The sequence below is a fragment of the Entelurus aequoreus genome, linkage group LG17 (assembly GCF_033978785.1).
Source record: "Entelurus aequoreus isolate RoL-2023_Sb linkage group LG17, RoL_Eaeq_v1.1, whole genome shotgun sequence".
In the NCBI taxonomy this organism is placed as follows: Eukaryota; Metazoa; Chordata; class Actinopteri; order Syngnathiformes; family Syngnathidae; genus Entelurus; species Entelurus aequoreus.
In genome coordinates this window covers 1150179-1177323 of record NC_084747.1, presented here as the reverse complement: position 1 = coordinate 1177323, position 27145 = coordinate 1150179, and the positions used below count along the sequence as shown (strand labels likewise).

The following is a 27145-nucleotide window of genomic DNA, read 5'->3' as shown; positions in this document are numbered from 1 at the left end:
TGGAAATGAATTGACTAAAATACAAGAAAGTGTGTGCTTATTGAAGGTCATTTAGATGTTAACTGTCTGTCCACAAGTAAACACTCTGCTTGTATCGCACATGATATCACACACAAGTAAACACTCTGCAGGACTGCTTGTATTGCACATGATATCACATTTTACATGCAAGCACATATTATCTGATACTTATTTTTGGATGATACGGGACCAATACCCGATATCAATATCAGATCAGCCCTACTCAAAGATGCTTGCTCCCCTCAGGTGGTTTCCCTGGCCGACTACGATCACGTCCAAGAGGTGACCAAGGAAGGCAGCAAGAAGACTCCCTCCCCCGGTTACCCCCTGGTGTGCGTCACACCCTGCGACCCGCACTACCCCAAGTACTCGCTGATGAAGGAGCGCTGCGAGGAGGCGGGCATCAACCAAACACAGGTGCACTTCTCCTGGGAGGTGGCGGCGCCCACCGACACAAACGGGGCCCGCTCGCCCTTCGAGACGGTCACGGACACCACGCCGTACACCAGCGTCAATCACATGGTAAGATCCTCCATCCGTACTGGTCTGAGGAAGTCCTGAACGAGCGTCTTGCGGGTGGTCTCAGGTCCTGGACAGCATCTACTTCAGCCGACGTTTCCACGTCCGCTGCGTGGCTCAAGCCCGAGACAAGGCGGGTCACCTGGGGACGCCGCTCAGGAGCAACATCGCCACCATCGGCACCGAGGGCTCCATCTGCCACACGCCCGTGACCACCGGGACCGCCAGAGGGTTCCAGGCTCAGTCCTTCATTGCGACGCTGAAATACTTGGACGTCAAGCACAAAGAACACCCCAACAGGTGAAGGAGGATCATAGTTTCACGTTTGGATCGTCCGTTTATTTCCTCTCCTTAACGCCGCCTCTTAGGATCCACATCTCGGTGCAGATCCCGCACCAGGACGGCATGCTCCCCCTAGTGTCCACCATGCCGCTGCACAACCTGCACTTCCTGCTGTCAGAGTCCATCTACCGGCAGCAGCACGTCTGCTCCAACCTGGTGACCCTCAAAGACCTGCAGGGCCTCTCTGGTAAACCAAAGAAAACTTAGCAAAGTATTGATTTCTCGCTTGGCTCGCAATGAAGGCAAACGCATTCCTCTCCCTCACCTATCCCACCTGCTTTGCTTCTTTGTCCTTGTCTGTCCCGTCTTAAGAAGAGCCTCTCCTTTGCCCTGTTCTCGGAGATCTAAAATGTGGAATTGCTAAACTGGTCTCTCAACTCAGTTGACAAGATCTTCTCGACAAGAAGCTCCGGTTCAGGGGGAACCTGCTCGTACTGACGGGACGGTTGTTGCTGAAACATGATGGACTCTTGGGAGAAGTTAGGGTTAGGGTTAAGCTCCGGTTCAGCGGGAACCTGCTCGTACTGACGGGACGGTGGTCGCTGAAACATGATGGACTCTTGGGAGAAGTTAGGGTTAGGGTTAAGCTCCGGTTCAGGGGGCACCTGCTCGTACTGACGGGACGGTTGTTGCTGAAACATGATGGACTCTTGGGAGAAGTTAGGGTTAGGGTTAAGCTCCGGTTCAGGGGGCACCTGCTCGTACTGACGGGACGGTTGTTGCTGAAACATGATGGACTCTTGGCAGAAGTTAGGGTTAGGGTTAAGCTCCGGTTCAGGGGGAACCTGCTTGTACTAACGGGACGGTGGTTGCTGAAACATGATGGACTCCTACGATTGTTGCTGAAACTCGATGGACTCTTGGGAGAAGTTAGGGTTAGGGTTAAGCTCCGGTTCAGGGGGAACCTGCTCGTACTGACGGGACGGTGGTTGCTGAAACATGATGGACTCCTACGATTGTTGCTGAAACTCGATGGACTCTTGGGAGAAGTTAGGGTTAGGGTTAAGCTCCGGTTCAGGGGGAACCTGCTCGTACTGACGGGACGGTGGTCGCTGAAACATGATGGACTCTTGGGAGAAATTAGGGTTAGGGTTAAGCTCCGGTTCAGGGGGAACCTGCTCGTACTGACGGGACGGTTGTTGCTGAAACATGATGGACTCTTGGGAGAAGTTAGGGTTAGGGTTAAGCTCCGGTTCAGGGGGAACCTGCTTGTACTGACGGGACGGTGGTCGCTGAAACATGATGGACTCTTGGGAGAAGTTAGGGTTAGGGTTAAGCTCCGGTTCAGGGGGAACCTGCTCGTACTGACAGGACGATTGTTGCTGAAACATGATGGACTCTTGGGAGAGGTTAGGGTTAAGCTCCAGTTCAGGGGGAACCTGCTCGTACTGACGGGACGGTGGTTGCTGAAACATGATGGACTCTTGGGAGAAGTTAGGGTTAGGGTTAAGCTCCGGTTCAGGGGGAACCTGCTCGTACTGACGGGACGGTGGTCGCTGAAACATGATGGACTCTTGGGAGAAGTTAGGGTTAGGGTTAAGCTCCGGTTCAGGGGGAACCTGCTTGTACTGACGGGACGGTGGTTGCTGAAACATGATGGACTCTTGGGAGAAGTTAGGGTTAGGGTTAAGCTCCAGTTCAGGGGGAACCTGCTTGTACTGACGGGACGGTTGTTGCTGAAACATGATGGACTCTTGGGAGAAGTTAGGGTTAGGGTTAAGCTCCGGTTCAGGGGGAACCTGCTCGTACTGACGGGACGGTTGTTGCTGAAACATGATGGACTCTTGGGAGAAGTTAGGGTTAGGGTTAAGCTCCGGTTCAGGGGGAACCTGCTCGTACTGACGGGACGGTGGTCGCTGAAACATGATGGACTCTTGGGAGAGGTTAGGGTTAGGGTTAAGCTCCGGTTCAGGGGGAACCTGCTCGTACTGACGGGACGGTTGTTGCTGAAACATGATGGACTCTTGGGAGAACTTAGGGTTAGGGTTAAGCTCCGGTTCAGGGGGAACCTGCTCGTACTGACGGGACGGTTGTTGCTGAAACATGATGGACTCTTGGGAGAAGTTAGGGTTAGGGTTAAGCTCCGGTTCAGGGGGAACCTGCTCGTACTGACGGGACGGTTGTTGCTGAAACATGAGGGACTCTTGGGAGAAGTTAGGGTTAGGGTTAAGCTCCGGTTCAGGGGGAACCTGCTCGTACTGACGGGACGGTTGTTGCTGAAACATGGACTCTTGGGAGAAGTTAGGGTTAGGGTTAAGCTCCGGTTCAGGGGGAACCTGCTCGTACTGACGGGACGGTTGTTGCTGAAACATGATGGACTCTTGGGAGAAGTTAGGGTTAGGGTTAAGCTCCGGTTCAGGGGGAACCTGCTCGTACTGACGGGACGGTTGTTGCTGAAACATGATGGACTCTTGGGAGAAGTTAGGGTTAGGGTTAAGCTCCGGTTCAGGGGGAACCTGCTCGTACTGACGGGACGATTGTTGCTGAAACATGATGGACTCTTGGGAGAAGTTAGGGTTAGGGTTAAGCTCCGGTTCAGGGGGCACCTGCTTGTACTAACGGGACGGTGGTTGCTGAAACATGATGGACTCCTACGATTGTTGCTGAAACTCGATGGACTCTTGGGAGAAGTTAGGGTTAGGGTTAAGCTCCGGTTCAGGGGGAACCTGCTCGTACTGACGGGACGGTGGTCGCTGAAACATGATGGACTCTTGGGAGAAGTTAGGGTTAGGGTTAAGCTCCGGTTCAGGGGGCACCTGCTCGTACTGACGGGACGGTTGTTGCTGAAACATGATGGACTCTTGGGAGAAGTTAGGGTTAGGGTTAAGCTCCGGTTCAGGGGGAACCTGCTCGTACTGACGGGACGGTGGTTGCTGAAACATGATGGACTCTTGGGAGAGGTTAGGGTTAAGTTACGGTTCAGGGGGAACCTGCTTGTACTGACGGGACGGTGGTTGCTGAAACATGATGGACTCTTGGGAGAAGGTAGGGTTAGGGTTAAGCTCCGGTTCAGGGGGAACCTGGTTGTACTGACGGGACGGTGGTTGCTGAAACATGATGGACTCTTGGGAGAGGTTAGGGTTAAGCTCCGGTTCAGGGGGAACCTGCTTGTACTGACGGGACGGTGGTTGCTGAAACATGATGGACTCCTACGATTGTTGCTGAAACTCAATGGACTCTTGGGAGAAGTGGCGAGTTGTGTGCCTGGCGGTTCTTTCCGTCCAGAACATAGAAGATATAGATCTATTTGGAACTGTGATAACAGGTCATCTGCTGATTGGATCGAGCGTTGCTTTGATCTATCGACAAATTGGGAAGACGATGGCAGTTGTTCAAGGAGCCCAGAGGCTGCCCGTTGTCAATGGAATTCAAATTAGAAGCTTTCCAGTCTGCAAGGCGGATTGAGGATCTACTTGAGAGCCAGAATGGACAATTAAAGCAGACAAATGTGTTTGCTCGCTGAAGCAAAAACAATCCTTATCTACAAAGTGGCTCCCTCTACAATGGCCTTGGCAAGGAAGGGTATGCTGGGAACAATCCTTCCCCCATTCTTCAAAGACACCTGGGATGTTGACTCTGTTCCGGGACGCCGAGCGGAGCGACTTCCAGGCTTATAGACAAAACACGCACCCTTGGACTAACACACATACGCACACCAAACCCCACCGCACGTCTTCGCCGCTTCAACCCCGCGCGGTGTGATGACTTACGGAGTTTTGGAGTCTCGGGTTTTTGCGAGCCGTAACATGTGTTTTTATGTGCTTGGAGGGGTTATGCTGGTCTCAAACTGAGCCCCCCCACACCGCCATAGGGAGCTTTAGCTTTTTCTCCTCCTTCTGCCCCCATGTGCTTACCTTTCCTACCCTTTTTTTAAACCCATCAGTCTTCCTGTCCTGCATACCCCTGCACCTGTATGGTATATCTCTGCTCTTGGACGGGTTGTACCCAAAACTAATGGTGTGCAATGACAACAAAGATCTATTCTATTGTTGTTCACGTCACTTCACTCCTTCTTGTCCGCAGAGACGGGCTTCCTGGACGACGTGTCCTACGACAGCATTTCTTTGGGGCCAGGCTACGACCGCCCCTACCAGTTCAACCCCGGTGTGCGGGAGGCCAGAAGCATCCAGCTCTACAAACACCTCAACCTCAAAAGCTGCATCTGGACCTTCGATGCTTTCTACGACATGACGGAGCTCATCGACGTCTGCGGAGGTTCAGTCACCGCAGACTTTCAGGTGAGTTGTTTACCACTTTTTCACCCACCATACCATACCATAGTGCAGCTTCGGATAATATCATTATGGATATAGGCAGGAATCATATTTTACAGTCAAAGACGTAAGTGTAGACGTAAATGTAGTACGTAAATGTAGTACGTAAGTGTAGTACGTAAGTGTAATACGTAAGTGTAAACGTAAATGTAGTAGGTAAGTGTAGTACGTAAGTATAGACGTAAATGTAGTACGTAAGTGTAGACGTAAGTGTAGTACATATGTGTAGACGTAAGTGTAGTACGTAAGTGTAGAAGTAAGTGTAGTAGGTACATGTAGACGTAAGTGTAGTACGTAAGTGTGTACGTAAGTGTAGACGTAAATGTAGTACGTAAGTGTAGAAGTAAGTGTAGTACATATGTGTAGATGTAAGTGTAGTACGTAAGTGTAGACGTAAATGTAGTAGGTAAGTGTAGTACGTAAGTGTAGACGTAAATGTAGTACGTAAGTGTAGACGTAAGTGTAGTACATATGTGTAGACGTAAGTGTAGTACGTAAGTGTAGAAGTAAGTGTAGTAGGTACATGTAGACGTAAGTGTAGTACGTAAGTGTGTACGTAAGTGTAGACGTAAATGTAGTACGTAAGTGTAGACGTAAGTGTAGTACATATGTGTAGATGTAAGTGTAGTACGTAAGTGTAGAAGTAAGTGTAGTAGGTACATGTAGACGTAAGTGTAGTACGTAAGTGTGTACGTAAGTGTAGACGTAAATGTAGTACGTAAGTGTAGACGTAAGTGTAGTACATATGTGTAGATGTAAGTGTAGTACGTAAGTGTAGACGTAAGTGTAGTACATATGTGTAGACATAAGTGTAGAAGTAAGTGTAGTAGGTACATGTTGAGTTGAGTTGAGTTTGAGTTTATTTCGAACATGCAAGCATACAACATGTAGATGTAAGTGTAGTACGTAAGTGTAGACGTAAATGTAGTACGTAAGTGTAGTACGTAAGTGTAGTACGTAAGTGTAATACGTAAGTGTAGACGTAAATGTAGTAGGTAAGTGTAGTACGTAAATGTAGACGTAAATGTAGTATGTAAGTGTAGACGTAAGTGTAGTACATATGTGTAGACGTAAGTGTAGTATGTAAGTGTAGACGTAAATGTAGTAGGTAAGTGTAGTACGTAAGTGTAGACGTAAATGTAGTACGTAAGTGTAGACGTAAATGTAGTAGGTAAGTGTAGTACGTAAGTGTAGACGTAAATGTAGTACGTAAGTGTAGTACATATGTGTAGACGTAAGTGTAGTACGTAAGTGTAGTAGGTACATGTAGATGTAAGTGTTGTACGTAAGTGTAGACGTAAATGTAGTACGTAAATGTAGTACGTAAGTGTAGTACATATGTGTAGACGTAAGTGTAGTACATATGTGTAGATGTAAGTGTAGTACGTAAGTGTAGAAGTGTAGTAGGTACATGTTGAGTTGAGTTGAGTTTGAGTTTATTTCGAACATGCAAGCATACAACATGTAGATGTAAGTGTAGTACGTAAGTGTAGACGTAAATGTAGTACGTAAGTGTAGTACGTAAGTGTAGTACGTAAGTGTAATACGTAAGTGTAGACGTAAATGTAGTAGGTAAGTGTAGTACGTAAATGTAGACGTAAATGTAGTATGTAAGTGTAGACGTAAGTGTAGTACATATGTGTAGACGTAAGTGTAGTACGTAAGTGTAGACGTAAATGTAGTAGGTAAGTGTAGTACGTAAGTGTAGACGTAAATGTAGTACGTAAGTGTAGACGTAAATGTAGTAGGTAAGTGTAGTACGTAAGTGTAGACGTAAATGTAGTACGTAAGTGTAGTACATATGTGTAGACGTAAGTGTAGTACGTAAGTGTAGTAGGTACATGTAGATGTAAGTGTTGTACGTAAGTGTAGACGTAAATGTAGTACGTAAATGTAGTACGTAAGTGTAGTACGTAAGTGTAATACGTAAGTGTAGTACATATGTGTAGATGTAAGTGTAGTACGTAAGTGTAGACGTAAGTGTAGTACATATGTGTAGACGTAAGTGTAGTACATATGTGTAGATGTAAGTGTAGTACGTAAGTGTAGAAGTAAGTGTAGTAGGTACATGTTGAGTTGAGTTTGAGTTTATTTCGAACATGCAAGCATACAACATGTAGATGTAAGTGTAGTACGTAAGTGTAGTACGTAAGTGTAGTACGTAAATGTAGTACGTAAGTGTAGTACGTAAGTGTAGTACGTAAGTGTAATACGTAAGTGTAGACGTAAATGTAGTAGGTAAGTGTAGTACGTAAATGTAGACGTAAATGTAGTATGTAAGTGTAGTACATATGTGTAGACGTAAGTGTAGTACGTAAGTGTAGACGTAAATGTAGTAGGTAAGTGTAGTACGTAAGTGTAGACGTAAATGTAGACGTAAGTGTAGTACGTAAGTGTAGACGTAAATGTAGTAGGTAAGTGTAGTACGTAAGTGTAGACGTAAATGTAGTACGTAAGTGTAGTACATATGTGTAGACGTAAGTGTAGTACGTAAGTGTAGTAGGTACATGTAGATGTAAGTGTAGTACGTAAGTGTAGACGTAAATGTAGTACGTAAATGTAGTACGTAAGTGTAGTACGTAAGTGTAATACGTAAGTGTAGACGTAAATGTAGTAGGTAAGTGTAGTACGTAAATGTAGACGTAAATATAGTACGTAAGTGTAGACGTAAATGTAGTACGTAAATGTAGTACGTAAGTGTAGTACGTAAGTGTAGTACGTAAGTGTAATACGTAAGTGTAGACGTAAATGTAGTAGGTAAGTGTAGTACGTAAATGTAGACGTAAATGTAGTATGTAAGTGTAGACGTAAGTGTAGTACATATGTGTAGACGTAAGTGTAGTACGTAAGTGTAGACGTAAATGTAGTAGGTAAGTGTAGTACGTAAGTGTAGACGTAAATGTAGACGTAAGTGTAGTACGTAAGTGTAGACGTAAATGTAGTAGGTAAGTGTAGTACGTAAGTGTAGACGTAAATGTAGTACGTAAGTGTAGTACATATGTGTAGACGTAAGTGTAGTACGTAAGTGTAGTAGGTACATGTAGATGTAAGTGTAGTACGTAAGTGTAGATGTAAATGTAGTACGTAAATGTAGTACGTAAGTGTAGTACGTAAGTGTAATACGTAAGTGTGGACGTAAATGTAGTAGGTAAGTGTAGTACGTAAATGTAGACGTAAATATAGTACGTAAGTGTAGACGTAAATGTAGTACGTAAATGTAGTACGTAAGTGTAGTACGTAAGTGTAGTACATAAGTGTAGTACGTAAGTGTAGACGTAAATGTAGTAGGTAAGTGTAGTACGTAAATGTAGACGTAAATGTAGTATGTAAGTGTAGACGTAAGTGTAGTACATATGTGTAGACGTAAGTGTAGTACGTAAGTGTAGACGTAAATGTAGTAGGTAAGTGTAGTACGTAAGTGTAGACGTAAATGTAGTACGTAAGTGTAGTACGTAAGTGTAGTACGTAAGTGTAGACGTAAATGTAGTACGTAAGTGTAGTACATATGTGTAGACGTAAGTGTAGTACGTAAGTGTAGTAGGTACATGTAGATGTAAGTGTAGTACGTAAGTGTAGACGTAAATGTAGTACGTAAATGTAGTACGTAAATGTAGTACGTAAGTGTAATACGTAAGTGTAGACGTAAATGTAGTAGGTAAGTGTAGTACGTAAATGTAGACGTAAATATAGTACGTAAGTGTAGACGTAAATGTAGTACGTAAGTGTAGACGTAAGTGTAGTACATATGTGTAGATGTAAGTGTAGTACGTAAGTGTAGACGTAAGTGTAGTACATATGTGTAGACATAAGTGTAGAAGTAAGTGTAGTAGGTACATGTTGAGTTGAGTTGAGTTTGAGTTTATTTCGAACATGCAAGCATACAACATGTAGATGTAAGTGTAGTACGTAAGTGTAGACGTAAATGTAGTACGTAAGTGTAGTACGTAAGTGTAGTACGTAAGTGTAATACGTAAGTGTAGACGTAAATGTAGTAGGTAAGTGTAGTACGTAAATGTAGACGTAAATGTAGTATGTAAGTGTAGACGTAAGTGTAGTACATATGTGTAGACGTAAGTGTAGTACGTAAGTGTAGACGTAAATGTAGTAGGTAAGTGTAGTACGTAAGTGTAGACGTAAATGTAGTACGTAAGTGTAGACGTAAATGTAGTAGGTAAGTGTAGTACGTAAGTGTAGACGTAAATGTAGTACGTAAGTGTAGTACATATGTGTAGACGTAAGTGTAGTACGTAAGTGTAGTAGGTACATGTAGATGTAAGTGTTGTACGTAAGTGTAGACGTAAATGTAGTACGTAAATGTAGTACGTAAGTGTAGTACGTAAGTGTAATACGTAAGTGTAGTACATATGTGTAGATGTAAGTGTAGTACGTAAGTGTAGACGTAAGTGTAGTACATATGTGTAGACGTAAGTGTAGTACATATGTGTAGATGTAAGTGTAGTACGTAAGTGTAGAAGTAAGTGTAGTAGGTACATGTTGAGTTGAGTTTGAGTTTATTTCGAACATGCAAGCATACATGTAGATGTAAGTGTAGTACGTAAGTGTAGTACGTAAGTGTAGTACGTAAATGTAGTACGTAAGTGTAGTACGTAAGTGTAGTACGTAAGTGTAATACGTAAGTGTAGACGTAAATGTAGTAGGTAAGTGTAGTACGTAAATGTAGACGTAAATGTAGTATGTAAGTGTAGTACATATGTGTAGACGTAAGTGTAGTACGTAAGTGTAGACGTAAATGTAGTAGGTAAGTGTAGTACGTAAGTGTAGACGTAAATGTAGACGTAAGTGTAGTACGTAAGTGTAGTACGTAAGTGTAGTAGGTAAGTGTAGTACGTAAGTGTAGACGTAAATGTAGTACGTAAGTGTAGTACATATGTGTAGACGTAAGTGTAGTACGTAAGTGTAGTAGGTACATGTAGATGTAAGTGTAGTACGTAAGTGTAGACGTAAATGTAGTACGTAAATGTAGTACGTAAGTGTAGTACGTAAGTGTAATACGTAAGTGTAGACGTAAATGTAGTAGGTAAGTGTAGTACGTAAATGTAGACGTAAATATAGTACGTAAGTGTAGACGTAAATGTAGTACGTAAATGTAGTACGTAAATGTAGTACGTAAGTGTAGTACGTAAGTGTAGTACGTAAGTGTAATACGTAAGTGTAGACGTAAATGTAGTAGGTAAGTGTAGTACGTAAATGTAGACGTAAATGTAGTATGTAAGTGTAGACGTAAGTGTAGTACATATGTGTAGACGTAAGTGTAGTACGTAAGTGTAGACGTAAATGTAGTAGGTAAGTGTAGTACGTAAGTGTAGACGTAAATGTAGTACGTAAGTGTAGTACGTAAGTGTAGTACGTAAGTGTAGACGTAAGTGTAGTACGTAAGTGTAGACGTAAATGTAGTAGGTAAGTGTAGTACGTAAGTGTAGACGTAAGTGTAGTACGTAAGTGTAGACGTAAATGTAGTAGGTAAGTGTAGTACGTAAGTGTAGACGTAAATGTAGTACGTAAGTGTAGTACATATGTGTAGACGTAAGTGTAGTACGTAAGTGTAGTAGGTACATGTAGATGTAAGTGTTGTACGTAAGTGTAGACGTAAATGTAGTACGTAAATGTAGTACGTAAGTGTAGTACGTAAGTGTAATACGTAAGTGTAGTACATATGTGTAGATGTAAGTGTAGTACGTAAGTGTAGACGTAAGTGTAGTACATATGTGTAGACGTAAGTGTAGTACATATGTGTAGATGTAAGTGTAGTACGTAAGTGTAGAAGTAAGTGTAGTAGGTACATGTTGAGTTGAGTTTGAGTTTATTTCGAACATGCAAGCATACAACATGTAGATGTAAGTGTAGTACGTAAGTGTAGTACGTAAGTGTAGTACGTAAATGTAGTACGTAAGTGTAGTACGTAAGTGTAGTACGTAAGTGTAATACGTAAGTGTAGACGTAAATGTAGTAGGTAAGTGTAGTACGTAAATGTAGACGTAAATGTAGTATGTAAGTGTAGTACATATGTGTAGACGTAAGTGTAGTACGTAAGTGTAGACGTAAATGTAGTAGGTAAGTGTAGTACGTAAGTGTAGACGTAAATGTAGACGTAAGTGTAGTACGTAAGTGTAGTACGTAAGTGTAGTAGGTAAGTGTAGTACGTAAGTGTAGACGTAAATGTAGTACGTAAGTGTAGTACATATGTGTAGACGTAAGTGTAGTACGTAAGTGTAGTAGGTACATGTAGATGTAAGTGTAGTACGTAAGTGTAGACGTAAATGTAGTACGTAAATGTAGTACGTAAGTGTAGTACGTAAGTGTAATACGTAAGTGTAGACGTAAATGTAGTAGGTAAGTGTAGTACGTAAATGTAGACGTAAATATAGTACGTAAGTGTAGACGTAAATGTAGTACGTAAATGTAGTACGTAAATGTAGTACGTAAGTGTAGTACGTAAGTGTAGTACGTAAGTGTAATACGTAAGTGTAGACGTAAATGTAGTAGGTAAGTGTAGTACGTAAATGTAGACGTAAATGTAGTATGTAAGTGTAGACGTAAGTGTAGTACATATGTGTAGACGTAAGTGTAGTACGTAAGTGTAGACGTAAATGTAGTAGGTAAGTGTAGTACGTAAGTGTAGACGTAAATGTAGACGTAAGTGTAGTACGTAAGTGTAGACGTAAATGTAGTAGGTAAGTGTAGTACGTAAGTGTAGACGTAAATGTAGTACGTAAGTGTAGTACATATGTGTAGTAGGTACATGTAGATGTAAGTGTAGTACGTAAGTGTAGACGTAAATGTAGTACGTAAATGTAGTACGTAAGTGTAGTACGTAAGTGTAATACGTAAGTGTAGACGTAAATGTAGTAGGTAAGTGTAGTACGTAAATGTAGACGTAAATATAGTACGTAAGTGTAGACGTAAATGTAGTACGTAAATGTAGTACGTAAATGTAGTACGTAAGTGTAGTACGTAAGTGTAGTACGTAAGTGTAGACGTAAATGTAGTAGGTAAGTGTAGTACGTAAATGTAGACGTAAATGTAGTATGTAAGTGTAGACGTAAGTGTAGTACATATGTGTAGACGTAAGTGTAGTACGTAAGTGTAGACGTAAATGTAGTAGGTAAGTGTAGTACGTAAGTGTAGACGTAAATGTAGTACGTAAGTGTAGTACGTAAGTGTAGTACGTAAGTGTAGACGTAAATGTAGTACGTAAGTGTAGTACATATGTGTAGACGTAAGTGTAGTACGTAAGTGTAGTAGGTACATGTAGATGTAAGTGTAGTACGTTAGTGTAGACGTAAATGTAGTACGTAAATGTAGTACGTAAATGTAGTACGTAAGTGTAATACGTAAGTGTAGACGTAAATGTAGTAGGTAAGTGTAGTACGTAAATGTAGACGTAAATATAGTACGTAAGTGTAGACGTAAATGTAGTACGTAAATGTAGTACGTAAGTGTAGTACGTAAGTGTAGTACATAAGTGTAATACGTAAGTGTAGACGTAAATGTAGTAGGTAAGTGTAGTACGTAAATGTAGACCTAAATGTAGTATGTAAGTGTAGACGTAAGTGTAGTACATATGTGTAGACGTAAGTGTAGTACGTAAGTGTAGACGTAAATGTAGTAGGTAAGTGTAGTACGTAAGTGTAGACGTAAATGTAGTACGTAAGTGTAGTACGTAAGTGTAGACGTAAATGTAGTACGTAAGTGTAGTACATATGTGTAGACGTAAGTGTAGTAGGTACATGTAGATGTAAGTGTAGACGTAAATGTAGTACGTAAATGTAGTACGTAAGTGTAATACGTAAGTGTAGACGTAAATGTAGTAGGTAAGTGTAGTACGTAAATGTAGACGTAAATATAGTACGTAAGTGTAGACATAAGTGTAGTACATATGTGTAGACGTAAGTGTAGACGTAAATGTAGTAGGTAAGTGTAGTACGTAAGTGTAGACGTAAATGTAGTACGCAAGTGTAGACGTAAGTGTAGTACATATGTGTAGACGTAAGTGTAGTACGTAAGTGTAGAAGTAAGTGTAGTAGGTACATGTAGACGTAAGTGTAGTACGTAAGTGTGTACGTAAGTGTAGACGTAAATGTAGTACGTAAGTGTAGTACATATGTGTAGATGTAAGTGTAGTACGTAAGTGTAGACGTAAATGTAGTAGGTAAGTGTAATACGTAAGTGCAGACGTAAATGTAGTACGTAAGTGTAGACGTAAGTGTAGTACATATGTGTAGACGTAAGTGTAGTACGTAAGTGTAGAAGTAAGTGTAGTAGGTACATGTAGACGTAAGTGTAGTACGTAAGTGTGTACGTAAGTGTAGACGTAAATGTAGTACGTAAGTGTAGACGTAAGTGTAGTACATATGTGTAGACGTAAGTGTAGTACGTAAGTGTAGACGTAAATGTATTAGGTAAGTGTAGTACGTAAGTGTAGACGTAAATGTAGTATGTAAGTGTAGACGTAAGTGTAGTACATATGTGTAGACGTAAGTGTAGTACGTAAGTGTAGAAGTAAGTGTAGTAGGTACATGTAGACGTAAGTGTAGTACGTAAGTGTAGACGTAAATGTAGTACGTAAGTGTAGACGTAAGTGTAGTACATATGTGTAGATGTAAGTGTAGTACGTAAGTGTAGACGTAAATGTAGTAGGTAAGTGTAGTACGTAAGTGTAGACGTAAGTGTAGTACATATGTGTAGACGTAAGTGTAGTACGTAAGTGTAGAAGTAAGTGTAGTACATATGTGTAGACGTAAGTGTAGTACGTAAGTGTAGAAGTAAGTGTAGTAGGTACATGTAGACGTAAGTGTAGTACGTAAGTGTAGTACGTAAGTGTGTACGTAAGTGTAGACGTAAATGTAGTACGTAAGTGTAGACGTAAGTGTAGTACATATGTGTAGATGTAAGTGTAGTACGTAAGTGTAGACGTAAGTGTAGTACATATGTGTAGACGTAAGTGTAGTACATATGTGTAGACGTAAGTGTAGTACGTAAGTGTAGAAGTAAGTGTAGTAGGTAAGTGTAGACGTAAATGTAGTACGTAAGTGTAGACGTAAGTGTAGTACATATGTGTAGATGTAAGTGTAGTACGTAAGTGTAGACGTAAGTGTAGTACATATGTGTAGACGTAAGTGTAGTACGTAAGTGTAGAAGTAAGTGTAGTAGGTACATGTAGGTGTAAGTGTAGACGTAAATGTAGTACGTAAATGTAGTACGTAAGTGTAGTACGTAAGTGTAATACGTAAGTGTAGACGTAAATGTAGTAGGTAAGTGTAGTACGTAAATGTAGACGTAAATGTAGTATGTAAGTGTAGACGTAAGTGTAGTGCATATGTGTAGACGTAAGTGTAGTACGTAAGTGTAGACGTAAATGTAGTAGGTACATGTAGATGTAAGTGTAGTACGTAAGTGTAGACGTAAATGTAGTAGGTAAGTGTAGTACGTAAGTGTAGACGTAAATGTAGTACGTAAGTGTAGTATGTAAGTGTAGACGTAAATGTAGTAGGTAAGTGTAGACGTAAATGTAGTAGGTAAGTGTAGACGTAAATGTAGTACGTAAGTGTAATACATATGTGTAGACGTAAGTGTAGTGCGTAAGTGTAGTAGGTAAGTGTAGACGTAAATGTAGATGTAAGTGTAGTACGTAAGTGTAGAAGTAAATGTAGTACGTAAATGTAGTACGTAAGTGTAGTACGTAAGTGTAATACGTAAGTGTAGACGTAAATGTAGTAGGTAAGTGTAGTACGTAAATGTAGACGTAAATATAGTACGTAAGTGTAGACGTAAGTGTAGTACATATGTGTAGACGTAAGTGTAGACGTAAATGTAGTAGGTAAGTGTAGTACGTAAGTGTAGACGTAAATGTAGTACGTAAGTGTAGACGTAAGTGTAGTACATATGTGTAGACGTAAGTGTAGAAGTAAGTGTAGTAGGTACATGTAAATGTAAGTGTAGTACGTAAGTGTACACGTAAACGTAGATGTAAGTGTAGACATAAGTGTAGATGTAAGTATAGTACGTAAGTGTAGTACGTACAGTATGTGTAGACCTAAGTGTAGGACGTAAGTGTAGTACATAAGTGTAGACGTAAGTGTAGTAGGTACATGTAGACGCAAGTGTAGTACGTAAGTGTAAACGTAAGTGTAGTACGTAAGTGTAGACGTAAATGTAGTACGTAAGTGTAGACTTAAGTGTAGTAGGTACATGTAGACGTAAGTGTAGTACGTAAGTGTAAATGTAAGTGTAGTACGTAAGTGTAGACGTAAATGTAGTACGTAAGTGTAGACATAAGTGTAGTACATATGTGTAGACGTAAGTGTAGTACGTAAGTGTAGTACATATGTGTAGACGTAAGTGCAGTACGTAAGTGTAGAAGTAAGTGTAGTAGGTACATGTAGACGTAAGTGTAGTACGTAAGTGTAGACGTAAACGTAGATGTAAGTGTAGACATAAGTGTAGATGTAAGTATAGTACGTAAGTGTAGTACGTACAGTATGTGTAGACATAAGTGTAGTACGTAAGTGTAGTACATAAGTGTAGACGTAAGTGTAGTAGGTACATGTAGACGTAAGTGTAGTACGTAAGTGTAAACGTAAGTGTAATAAGTAAGTTTAGTACGTAAGTGCACAAGTACAGTAAGTGTAGTAGGTATGTGTAGACCTAAGTGTAGACATAAGTGTATTACGTACATGTAGACCTAAGTGTAGACGTACGTGTAGATGTAAGTTTAGTACGTAAGAGTAGTACATAAGTGTAGACGTAAGTGTAGTACGTACGTGTATACATAAGTGTAGTACACAAGTGTAGACGTACGTGTAGATGTAAGTGTAGATGTAAGTGTAGTACGTAAGAGTAGTACGTACGTGTAGAACATAAGTGTAGTACGTAAGTGTAGTACGTACCGTAAGTGTAGTACGTAAGTGTAGAAGTACAGTGAGTGTAGTAGGTACCGTAAGTGTAGTACGTAAGTGTAGTACATAAGTGTAGACGTAAGTGTAGTATGTACGTGTAGACGTACGTGTAGTACGTACATGTAGACTTAAGTGTGGTACGTACATGTAGACTTAAGTGTAGTAGGTAAGTGTAGTACGTAAGTGTAGTACGTAAATGTAGATGTAAATTGTCTTTGCTATTAAGTGAAATGTGTTTTGTTGAGTCCTACAAAGTGTTTATACTGTAAGTATTGTACTTGTTACACAGTTTGATTGCTTGTAGTTTTCACTAACACATTGGGAGGAGCTGACATTGCCATGTAAAATGACTAATGCTAATCAGTAGCATGTCTATGGCATATGCCATGTCAAATTAGCAACAAGCTAGTGCGTTTGTTTGATGTTTAATGTCACACAGAAGTCATTTTGTTTCAGTTATGTTGACCCACTTTGGCTATTTTGTCTCAGTTATGTTGACCCACTTTGGCTATTTTGTCTCAGTTATGTTGACCCACTTTGGCTATTTTGTCTAAGTTATGTTGACCCACTTTGGCTATTTTGTCTAAGTTATGTTGACCCACTTTGGGTATTTTGTCTCAGTTATGTTGACCCACTTTGGGTATTTTGTCTCAGTTATGTTGACCCACTTTGGCTATTTTGTCTAAGTTATGTTGACCCACTTTGGCTATTTTGTCTAAGTTATGTTGACCCACTTTGGCTATTTTGTCTAAGTTATGTTGACCCACTTTGGCTATTTTGTCTAAGTTATGTTGACCCACTTTGGCTATTTTGTCTAAGTTATGTTGACCCACTTTGGGTATTTTGTCTAAGTTATGTTGACCCACTTTGGGTATTTTGTCTAAGTTATGTTGACCCACTTTGGCTATTTTGTCTAAGTTATGTTGACCCACTTTGGCTATTTTGTCTAAGTTATGTTGACCCACTTTGGGTATTTTGTCTAAGTTATGTTGACCCACTTTGGGTATTTTGTCTAAGTTATGTTGACCCACTTTGGCTATTTTGTCTAAGTTATGTTGACCCACTTTGGCTATTTTTTAGTCAAGTTTCTCAGAAGGCTCACCATCTGTCTGCTAAGCTAGCAAGAAGACACGTTAGCGGCAGTTCTATCTGTTATTGATGATCTCTAGTCAAATGACTCCACAGGTGTACCTAACATCAGAGTCACCTGGTTGAGAACTTCAGTCTTCTTGTGTTGTGGTCTGTCCTCCAGGTGCGGGACTCTGCTCAGTCCTTCCTGACGGTCCAGGTCCCGCTCTACGTGTCCTACATCTACGTGACGGCGCCCAGAGGCTGGGCTTCTCTGGAGCATCACACCGAGATGGACTTCTCCTTCTTCTACGACACCGTGCTCTGGAGGACAGGTCCTGGTCCCGGTCCCGGTCCCGATCCTGGTCCTGGTTCTCGCTGGCATCCTGACTCTCTCCTTCCCTGTGTGCAGGCATCCAGACCGACAGCGTCCTCTCCGCCCGGCTGCAGATCATCAGGATCTACATCCGCCAGGACGGACGTCTGGTCATCGACTTTAAGACGCACGCCAAGTTTAGAGGTGACTTCTCAAAGTCCAACTTCAAGTCCTCTCTGCTCCGTGAAGACATTCTGTGTCTTACCTCGCTTTTTAGGCCAGTTTGTCCCAGACCATCACACCCTGCCTGGACACAAGTCCCACCTTCTGGCTCCAGACCACCTTGGAGGCATGGACTTTGACATCCAACTGCTGTGGAGCGCACAGACCTTTGACTCGCCCTACCAGCTGTGGAGGGCCACCAGCTCCTACAGCAGGTCTGGGTTAGGTTTATAAGTTCAGGTTAGGTTTAGGGTAGGTTAAGGTTATGTTTGGGTTAGGTGTAGGTTAGGTTTAGGGTCGGTTTGGGTTAGGTGTGGGCTAAAGTCTGGGTGACATTTGGGTTAGGTTTGGGTTAAGTTTATGTATGTTAAGTTTATTTTAGGTTTGGGTTAAGTTCCGGGTGAAGTTGGGTTAACTTTGGCGTAAATTTGGGTAAAGTTTGGGTTAGGTTTTGGTTAAGTTTTGGTTAAATGTGGGGAAGGTTTGGGTAAATTTGGGTTAATTTTGGGTTAGGTTTTGGTTAAGTTTCAGTTAAATGTGGGGAAAGTTTGAGTAAGTTTGTGTTTAAGTTTGGGTTAGGTTTCTTGGTAAAGTTTGGGTAAGGTTCAGGTTAGGTTCCTGTTAAGTTTAGGGTAGGTTAAGGTTATGTTTGGGTTAGGTGTAGGTTAGGTTTAGGGTCGGTTTGGGTTAGGTGTGGGCTAAAGTCTGGGTGACATTTGGGTTAGGTTTGGGTTAAGTTTATGTATGTTAAGTTTATTTTAGGTTTGGGTTAAGTTCTGGGTGAAGTTGGGTTAACTTTGGCGTAAATTTGGGTAAAGTTTGGGTTAGGTTTTGGTTAAGTTTTGGTTAAATGTGGGGAAGGTTTGGGTAATTTGGGTTAATTTTGGGTTAGGTTTTGGTTAAGTTTTGGTTAAATGTGGGGAAAGTTTGGGTAAGTTTGTGTTTAAGTTTGGGTTAGGTTTCTTGGTAAAGTTTGGGTAAGGTTCAGGTTAGGTTCCTGTTAAGTTTAGGGTAGGTTAAGGTTATGTTTGGGTTAGGTGTAGGTTAGGTTTGGGTTAATTTTAGGGTCGGTTTTGGTTAGGTGTGGGCTAAAGTCTGGGTGAAATTTGGGTTAGGTTTAAGTTAAGTTTATGTATGTTAAGTTTATTTTAGGTTTGGGTTAAGTTCCAGGTGAAGTTGGGTTAACTTTGGCGTAAATTTGGGTAAAGTTTGGGTTAGGTTTTGGTTAAGTTTCAGTTAAATGTGGGGAAAGTTTGAGTAACTTTGTGTTTAAGTTTGGGTTAGGTTTCTTGGTAAAGTTTGGGTAAGGTTCAGGTTAGGTTCCTGTTAAGTTTAGGGTAGGTTAAGGTTATGTTTGGGTTAGGTGTAGGTTAGGTTTGGGTTAATTTTAGGTTAGGTGTGGGCTAAAGTCTGGGTGAAATTTGGGTTAGGTTTAGGTTAAGTTTATTATGTTAAGTTTATTTTAGGTTTGGGTTAAGTTCCGGGTGAAGTTGGGTTAACTTTGGCGTAAATTTGGGTTAGGTTTGGTTAAGTTTTGGTTAAATTTGGGTTAGGTTTGAGGTAGGTTTAGGTTAAAATTTGGGTTAAGTTTGGTGTATATTTGGGTTAATTTTGAGTTACGTTTAGGGTAGGTTAAGGTTATGTTTGGGTTAGGTGTAGTTTAGAGTTAATTTTAGGGTTGATTTGGGATAGGTGTGGGCTAAAGTCCAGGTAAAACTTGGTTTAGGTATGGATTAGGTTTAGGTTAAGTTTATCTATGTTAAGTTTTATTTTAGGTTTGGGTTAAGTTCCGGGTGAAGTTGGGTTAAGTTTGGTGTAAATTTGGGTAAAGTTTGGGTTAGGTTTTGGTTAAATGTGGGGAAGGTTTGGGTAAATTTGGGTTAATTTTGGGTTAGGTTTTGGTTAAGTTTTGGTTAAATGTGGGGAAAGTTTGGGTAAGTTTGTGTTTAAGTTTGGGTTAGGTTTCTTGGTAAAGTTTGGGTAAGGTTCAGGTTAGGTTCCTGTTAAGTTTAGGGTAGGTTAAGGTTATGTTTGGGTTAGGTGTAGGTTAGGTTTGGGTTAATTTTAGGGTCGGTTTTGGTTAGGTGTGGGCTAAAGTCTGGGTGAAATTTGGGTTAGGTTTAAGTTAAGTTTATGTATGTTAAGTTTATTTTAGGTTTGGGTTAAGTTCCGGGTGAAGTTGGGTTAACTTTGGCGTAAATTTGGGTTAGGTTTGGTTAAGTTTTGGTTAAATTTGGGTTAGGTTTGAGGTAGGTTTAGGTTAAAATTTGTGTTAAGTTTGAGTTACGTTTAGGGTAGGTTAAGGTTATGTTTGGGTTAGGTGTAGTTTAGGGTTAATTTTAGGGTTGATTTGGGATAGGTGTGGGCTAAAGTCCGGGTAAAACTTGGTTTAGGTATGGATTAGGTTTAGGTTAAGTTTATGTATGTTAAGTTTATTTTAGGTTTGGGTTAAGTTCTGGGTTAAGTTCTGGGTGAAGTTGGGTTAACTTTGGTGTAAATTTGGGTAAAGTTTGGGTTAGGTTTTGGTTAAGTTTCGGTTAAATTTGGGGAAGGTTTGGGTACATTTGGGTTAAGTTTGTGTTTAAGTTTGGGTTAGGTTTCTTGGTCAAGTTTGGGTAATGTTCAGGTTAGGTTCTAGGTAAGTTTAAAGTAGGTTAAGGTCATGTTTGGGTTAGGTGTATGTTAGGTTTGGGTTAATTTTAGGGTCGATTTGGGTCAAGTTTGGGTTAGGTGTGGGCTAAAGTCTGGGTGAAATTTGGGTTAGGTTTAGGTTAAGTTTATGTATGTTTATTTTAGGTTTGGGTTAAGTTCCAGGTGAAGTTGGCTTAAATTTGGGTAAGGTTTGGGTTAGGTTTTGGTTATGTTTCGGGTAAATTTGGGTTAAGTTTGTGCTTAAGTTTGGGTTAGGGTTAGGGTTAGGGTTAACCCTTTTGGTAAAGTTTGGGTTAGGTTTGGGGCAGGTTTGAGTTTAGTTTGGGTAAGGTTTCAGTTATGTTCGGGTAAATTTGGGTTAAGTTTGTGTTAGGTTTTTGGTAAAGTTTGGGTTAGGTTGGAGCTAAATTTGGGTTAGGGTTTGGTTATGTTTGGGGTAGGTTGGAATTAAGTTTGGGTTAGGTTTTTTGGTCAACTTTGGGTTAGATTTTGGTTAGGGTTTGGTTATGTTTGGAGTTAAGTTTGAGTTAGGGTTCTAAGCATGTCTTTATGCACCTGGTCTGGGACTCAATAAGGGTTCTTCCCCAAAGTGTTCCAGAAAGGTTGACTGTGATTGATGAAGATCTGAATGTTGTGGTCTCCAACAGGAAGGACTACTCTGGAGAGTACACGGTCTTGTTGATCCCGTGCACGGTCCAGCCCACTCAGCCATGGATGGATCCTGGAGACAAACCTCTGTCCTGCACGGCTCACGCTCCCGAGAAGTCCGCTTCTTCATAAAACATGGTCCTTTCAGCTCTCTGACTGCCTCATGGTCTGTGTTGTGGTTTTCCCTGTCAGGTTCCTGGTGCCCATCGCCTTCCAGCAGACCAACCGTCCCGTGCCCGTGGTCTACAGCCTGAACACGGAGTTCCAGCTGTGCAACAACGAGAAGGTCTTCACCATGGACCCGGCCTCCGCTGACGTCTCCATGGCCGAGATGGACTACAAGGGCGCCTTCTCCATGGGTACCAAAGACCTGGCCCTGGTTTTGTCCATGATGGCTCTGTAACAATCCTTCTGTGCAGGTCAGACTCTGTACGGCCGTGTGCTGTGGAACCCTGACCAGAACCTGAACGCGGCCTACAGACTCCAGCTGGAGAAGGTCTACCTGTGCACCGGCAAGGACGGCTACGTTCCCTTCTTCGACCCCACAGGGACTCTCTACAACGAGGGCCCGCAGTACGGATGCATCCAGAACAGCAAGAACCTCAAACACCGCTTCCTCGTTCTGGTACTTAGATACTTTATTACTTTATTAGTTACTCTATTACTTTATTAGTTACTTCATTACTTTATTAGTCAGTACGGATGCATCCAGAACAGCAAGAACCTCAAACACCGCTTCCTCGTTCTGGTACTTAGATACTTTATTACTCTATTACTTTATTAGTTACTCTATTACTTTATTAGTTACTTCATTACTTTATTAGTCAGTACGGATGCATCCAGAACAGCAAGAACCTCAAACACCGCTTCCTCGTTCTGGTACTTAGTTACTTTATTACTCTATTACTTTATTAGTTACTCTATTACTTTATTAGTTACTTCATTACTTTATTAGTCAGTACGGATGCATCCAGAACAGCAAGAACCTCAAACACCGCTTCCTTGTTCTGGTACTTAGTTACTTTATTACTTTATTAGTTACTTCATTACTTTATTAGTTACTTACTTTATTACTCTATTACTTTATTAGTTACTTACTTCATTACTTTATTAGTTACTTATTTCTTTACTTTATTAGTTACTTACTTCATTACTTTATTAGTTACTTATTTACTTAATGACTTACTTTATTACCTAATTACTTACTTTCTTATTTACCTATTCACTTACTTATTTACTTCATTGCTTATTTAGTTGCTTCATTACCTAATTTCTTATTTACTTTCTTATTTACTTAATTACTTGCTTACTGTCTTATTTACTTAATTACCTAATTACTTACTTACCTAATTACCTATTTAGTTACTTCATTGCTTATTTACTTAAGTACCGAATTACTTATTTCTTATTTAATTTTGTATTTACTTAATTACTCAATTACTTACCTAATTACCTGTTTACTTACCTAATGACTTACTTGCTTATACATACTTAATTACTTTTACTTCCTATTTACTTACTTACTTATACTTGGTTGTTTATTTACTGTCTTACCTACTTACTTACTTAACTACTTGTACTTACTTACTTAATGACTTACTTTCTTATGTACTAACTTAATTGCTTGCTTACATATTTTACTTAATTCTTCTTCTTCTCCTTTTTCTTCTCCTTTTTCTTCTTCTTTTTCTTTTTATTCTTCTTCTCCTTCTTCATCTTCTTCTCCTCATTTTTCTTCTTCTTCTTTTTCTTATTCTCCTTCTTTTTCTTCTTCTTTTTGTCTTTTTTTCTTCTTCTTTTTCTTTTTCTTCTTCTTCTCCTTCTTCTTCTTCTCCTTGTTCTTCTTTTTCTTCTTCTTCTCCTTCATCTTTTTCTTCTCCTTCATCTTCTTCTTTTCATTTTTCTTCTTCTTTTTATTTTTCTTCTTCTTCTTCTCCTTTTTCTCCTTTTTCTTCTTCTTCCTCTCCTTCTTCATCTTCTTCTCGTTTTTCTTCTTCTTCTTTTTCTTTTTCTTCTTCTTCTTCTTGTTCTTCTTCTCCTTCTTCTTTTTCTTCTTCTTTTTCTTTTTCTTCTTTTTCTTCTTCTTTTTCTTTTTCTTCTTCTTCTTCTTCTTCTTCTTCTTTTTCTCCTTCTTCTTCTTGTTCTTGTTCTTCTTCTTCTCCTTTTTCTCCTTCTTTTTCTTCTTCTTCTTCTCCTTCATCTTCTTCTCATTTTTCTTCTTATTTTTCTTTTTCTTCTTCTTGTTCTTCTTCTTCTCCTTTTTCTCCTTATTTTTCTTCTTCTTCTCCTTCTCCTTCTTCATCTTCTTCTTCTTTTTCTTCTTCTTTTTCTTCTTCTTCTTTTTCTTTTTCTCCTTTTTCTTCTTGTTCTTATTGTTCTTCTCCTTCTTCTTCTTCTTCTTCTTCTTCTTCTTCTTCTCCTTTTTCTCCTTCTTTTTCTTCTTCTTCTTCTTCTCCTTCTTCATCTTCTTCTTCTCATTTTTCTTCTTCTTTTTCTTCTTCTCCTTCTTTGTCTTCTTCTTTTTGTCTTTTCTTCTTCTTCTTTTTCTTCTTTTTCTTCTCCTTCTTCTTGTTCTTCTTTTTCTTCTTGTTCTTCTCCTTCTTCATCTTCTTCTTCTCATTTTTCTTTTTCTTCTTCTTCTTCTCCTTTTTCTCCTTCTTTTTCTTCTTGTTCTTCTCCTTCTTCATCTTCTTCTTGTTCTTCTTCTCCTTCTTCTTGTTCTTGTTCTTGTTCTTCTTCTCCTTTTTCTCCTTTTTTTATTCTTCTCCTTCTTTTTGTTCTTCTTCTTCTCCTTTTTCTCCTATTTTTTTTCATCTCCTTCTTCATCTTCTTCTTTTCACTTTTCTTCTTCTTCTTTTTTTTTTCTTCTTCTCATTTTTCTTCTTTTTCTTCTTCTCAATTTTCTTTTTTTTCTCCTCCCCCCCCCCCCCTCCCCTCCCCCCCCTCCATGATGTGTGCAGGACCGCAAGCAACCAGATGTTTGTCATGAATATTTCCACGACGTTCCCTTCGAGGCCAACTTTGCGTCTGACGTTGGCGACTTGAGTTCCGTGTCCGCCATGCCGGGCGTGGACGGCTTCGTCATGAAGGTGGACGCCCTGTACAAGGTGGGAGGAGCTTCACCAGGGGGGCGGAGTCTGTGGGCACCCTGGGGTGACGAGTCCATTCAGAATCCAGTCTCCATTCAAAGTGATTGTTGCAGGGTATTGTTTGGATGAATCCTTGGAATGGAACAAAATGGCTTCTAATAAAAAAAATGTTTTAAATTAATTAATTTGAACAAAAATGAACAGAAGAAAAAGTTGTTGATTGTGGTCCTCCTGGCAGGTGGAGGCGGGGCATCAGTGGTACCTGCAGGTCATCTACGTCATCGGTCCCGAGTCGCGCTCCGGGCCCAGGATCCGCCGCTCTCTCACCTCCCCGCTCGCTCGCCCCCAGCGGGACCTGGCGGAGGTCGGCGGGCACCTGGCGCTGGACGAGTCGCTCATCTACGACAACGAGGGCGACCAGGTGAAGAACGGCACCAACATGAAGTCGCTGCGCCTGGCGAGCGCCGCCCCGGCCGGTGCCTTCACCGCCCGGGTGGGCAGCTCGGTGGGCGGGGGGGTGGCCGCCCTGGCCCTGCTGGTCCTGGTCCTGCTGGCGTCCTGCTTCCTGTTCCGCCGCCACCAACGCCGCTCGGCAACTAGCAAGGGGGCGCAGGAGGACTACCCCCTCAACACCAAGGTGCAGGTGTGCTTGGACAGGTGTGTGGAGAAGAAGTTCAGCAGCTGCACCGTCACCAACGTCAACGTGCTCCACCGCCACCAGCAGGTCGGCAAGGTCAAAGAGGTCAACCTGGAGGTCAAGCTTCACAACAACCTCCATGACGGCACCGAGGTGTGACCCGCCCACGTTCTATTTTCTTACTTCTTTTTATACCGCTCCCAAAGAAGGGAAGTTGCAGATGAGCAAGGCAGCGTCACCACCGAGCTACCTCACACTAACACGCTTCCACTTTTCTACACCCGCGCACGTTTGGGCCGAGTCCACACCACAACAACTCCTCTTCAAACCTTCCTTCCCTTCTTCACATTCTAAAGAGCACTAGAAAGTTATTTCAACAATTTGAATGGGCGTCGTTCAATCTAAAAGGCTAGCATGCAACCTTAGCGCGCTAACGTTTGCTTGTTATAATGGGAAGAGTTAGCATACTTGCAAGATGGCGACATGTCCCAAAACCAATTAATTGTGGCTTTACATGATGCAAATGAGCTAAAATGCTAGCATAATACGTTAGCATGCTAACATTAGCACGATGACGTAGGAAAAGTTAGCGCTCTTTTAAGACGGTCCCAGGTATTTGAAAGCCATGATTAAGTTCAAGCAAAAAAAAATATTGCTAAAATGTTAGCAACAAACATTAGCATGCTAACATTAGCATGATAACCTGGGAAAGGTCAGGATACTTCTAAAATGGCGGCAAACATGCAAAACCATGCTTTTTAAAGGTTCAAACAAATACAATTTGCTAAAATGCTAGCATAAAACATTAGCCTGCTAACATTAGCACGATGACGTAGGAAAAGTTAGCGCTCTTTTAAGACGGTCCCAGGCATTTGAAAGCCATGATTGTTAAGTTTAAGCAAAAAAAAAAAGCTAAAATGTTAGCAACAAACATTAGCATGCTAACTTTAGCTTGATAACCTAGGAAAGGTCAGGATACTTCTAAAATGGCGCCAAACATCCAAAACCATGCTTTTTAAAGGTTGGAACAAATACAATTTGCTAAAATGCTAGCATAAAACATTAGCCTGCTAACATTAGCACGATGACGTAGGAAAACTTAGCGCTCTTTTAAGACGGTCCCAGGTATTTGAAAGCCATGATTGTTAAGTTTAAGCAAAAAAAATAAAAATAGCTAAAATGTTAGCAACAAACATTAGCATGCTAACTTTAGGATGATAACCTAGAAAAGGTCAGGATACTTCTACAAATGGCGGCAAACATCCAAAACCATGATTTTTTTTTTAAGGTTCGAACAAATACAATTTGCTAAAATGCTAGCATAAAGCGATAGCATGCTAACGTCAGCATGAAAAGTCAACATACTTTTAAGATGGTACCAAGTATCAAAAGCCATGATTTTTTTTTGGTTTAAACGAATAGAATTAGCAAGCATGCTAGCATATTATGTTAGCATGCTAACATATAATTATAATTGTTAAGGTTAAACATACAACATTTGCGAAAATGCCAGCATAAAAGTTATCATGATGACATAAAAAAAGTTAGCATACTTCAAAGATGGCGCCATATGTCCAGAGCCATCATTTTTAGGTTCAAACAAACACAATTTGCTAAAATGTTAGCATAAAACGATAGCATGCCATCGTGAGCATGAGAATGGAGAAAAAGTCAACATACTTTTAAAATGTTACCAAGTATCAAAAGCCATGAGTTTTTGGTTCAAATGGATACAATTAGCAAATATGCTAGCATAAAACGTTACCATGCTAATGTTAACATGATGACACAGGAAAAATCTGCAAATTTCTAAGATGGCGCCAACTATCAGAAGCCATGATTTTTAAGGTTAAACACACAAAAGTAGCTAAAAGGCTAGCAAGAAACATTAACATGCTAACGCAGAAAAATTTAGCATACTCTTAAGACGGCGCTAAGTCTCAAAATCCACGGGTTTTAAGGTTACACATCCAGAATTAGCTAGATGCTAGCATAAAACATTAGCATGATGTTACAGGAAAAGTTAGCATACTTCTAAGTTGGCGCCAAATATCAAAAGCTGGGATTTTTAAGGTTAAACGTACAAAATTAGCTTAAACGGTAGCAAAAAACAGTAGAACGTTAACATAGAAAAGGTTAGCATACTTTTAAGATGGCGCCAAATATCAAAAGCTGGGATTTTTAGGTTTATTGGTACAAACTGAGAGGTTTTGCTCATGCTAACGTTGTAGAATGCGTTAGCATGTAGCTATATTTTATTTTTTTAATATGAAAACTTCTATATTTTTTAAATATTTGCGCTTAAGTCTTTTTATCTGTGGCGGCCCACTGCCGATACATTTTATCTGTGGCGGCCCACTGCCGATACATTTTATCTGTGGCGACCCACCGCTGATACATTTTATCTGTGGCGGCCCACTGCCGATACATTTTATCTGTGG

At 40.8% G+C, this 27145-nt stretch overlaps 1 protein-coding gene across 1 annotated transcript in view; it reads left to right on the top strand.

Moving 5' to 3' along the window:
• Positions 1-27145, top strand: part of fras1 (Fraser extracellular matrix complex subunit 1) — a 121459-nt gene that overhangs the window by 94279 nt on the left and 35 nt on the right. Inside the window, exons 43-54 of the mRNA XM_062024313.1 lie at positions 268-543; positions 608-840; positions 909-1069; positions 4906-5120; positions 17325-17475; positions 17553-17660; positions 17734-17893; positions 20978-21094; positions 21171-21337; positions 21398-21603; positions 23939-24085; positions 24306-27145. The exon at positions 24306-27145 is cut by the window's right edge and continues 35 nt beyond it. Coding sequence (XP_061880297.1) covers positions 268-543; positions 608-840; positions 909-1069; positions 4906-5120; positions 17325-17475; positions 17553-17660; positions 17734-17893; positions 20978-21094; positions 21171-21337; positions 21398-21603; positions 23939-24085; positions 24306-24863 — 2499 coding nt within the window. The 3' untranslated portion in view covers positions 24864-27145. The remainder of the gene's footprint in view (positions 1-267; positions 544-607; positions 841-908; positions 1070-4905; positions 5121-17324; positions 17476-17552; positions 17661-17733; positions 17894-20977; positions 21095-21170; positions 21338-21397; positions 21604-23938; positions 24086-24305) is intronic.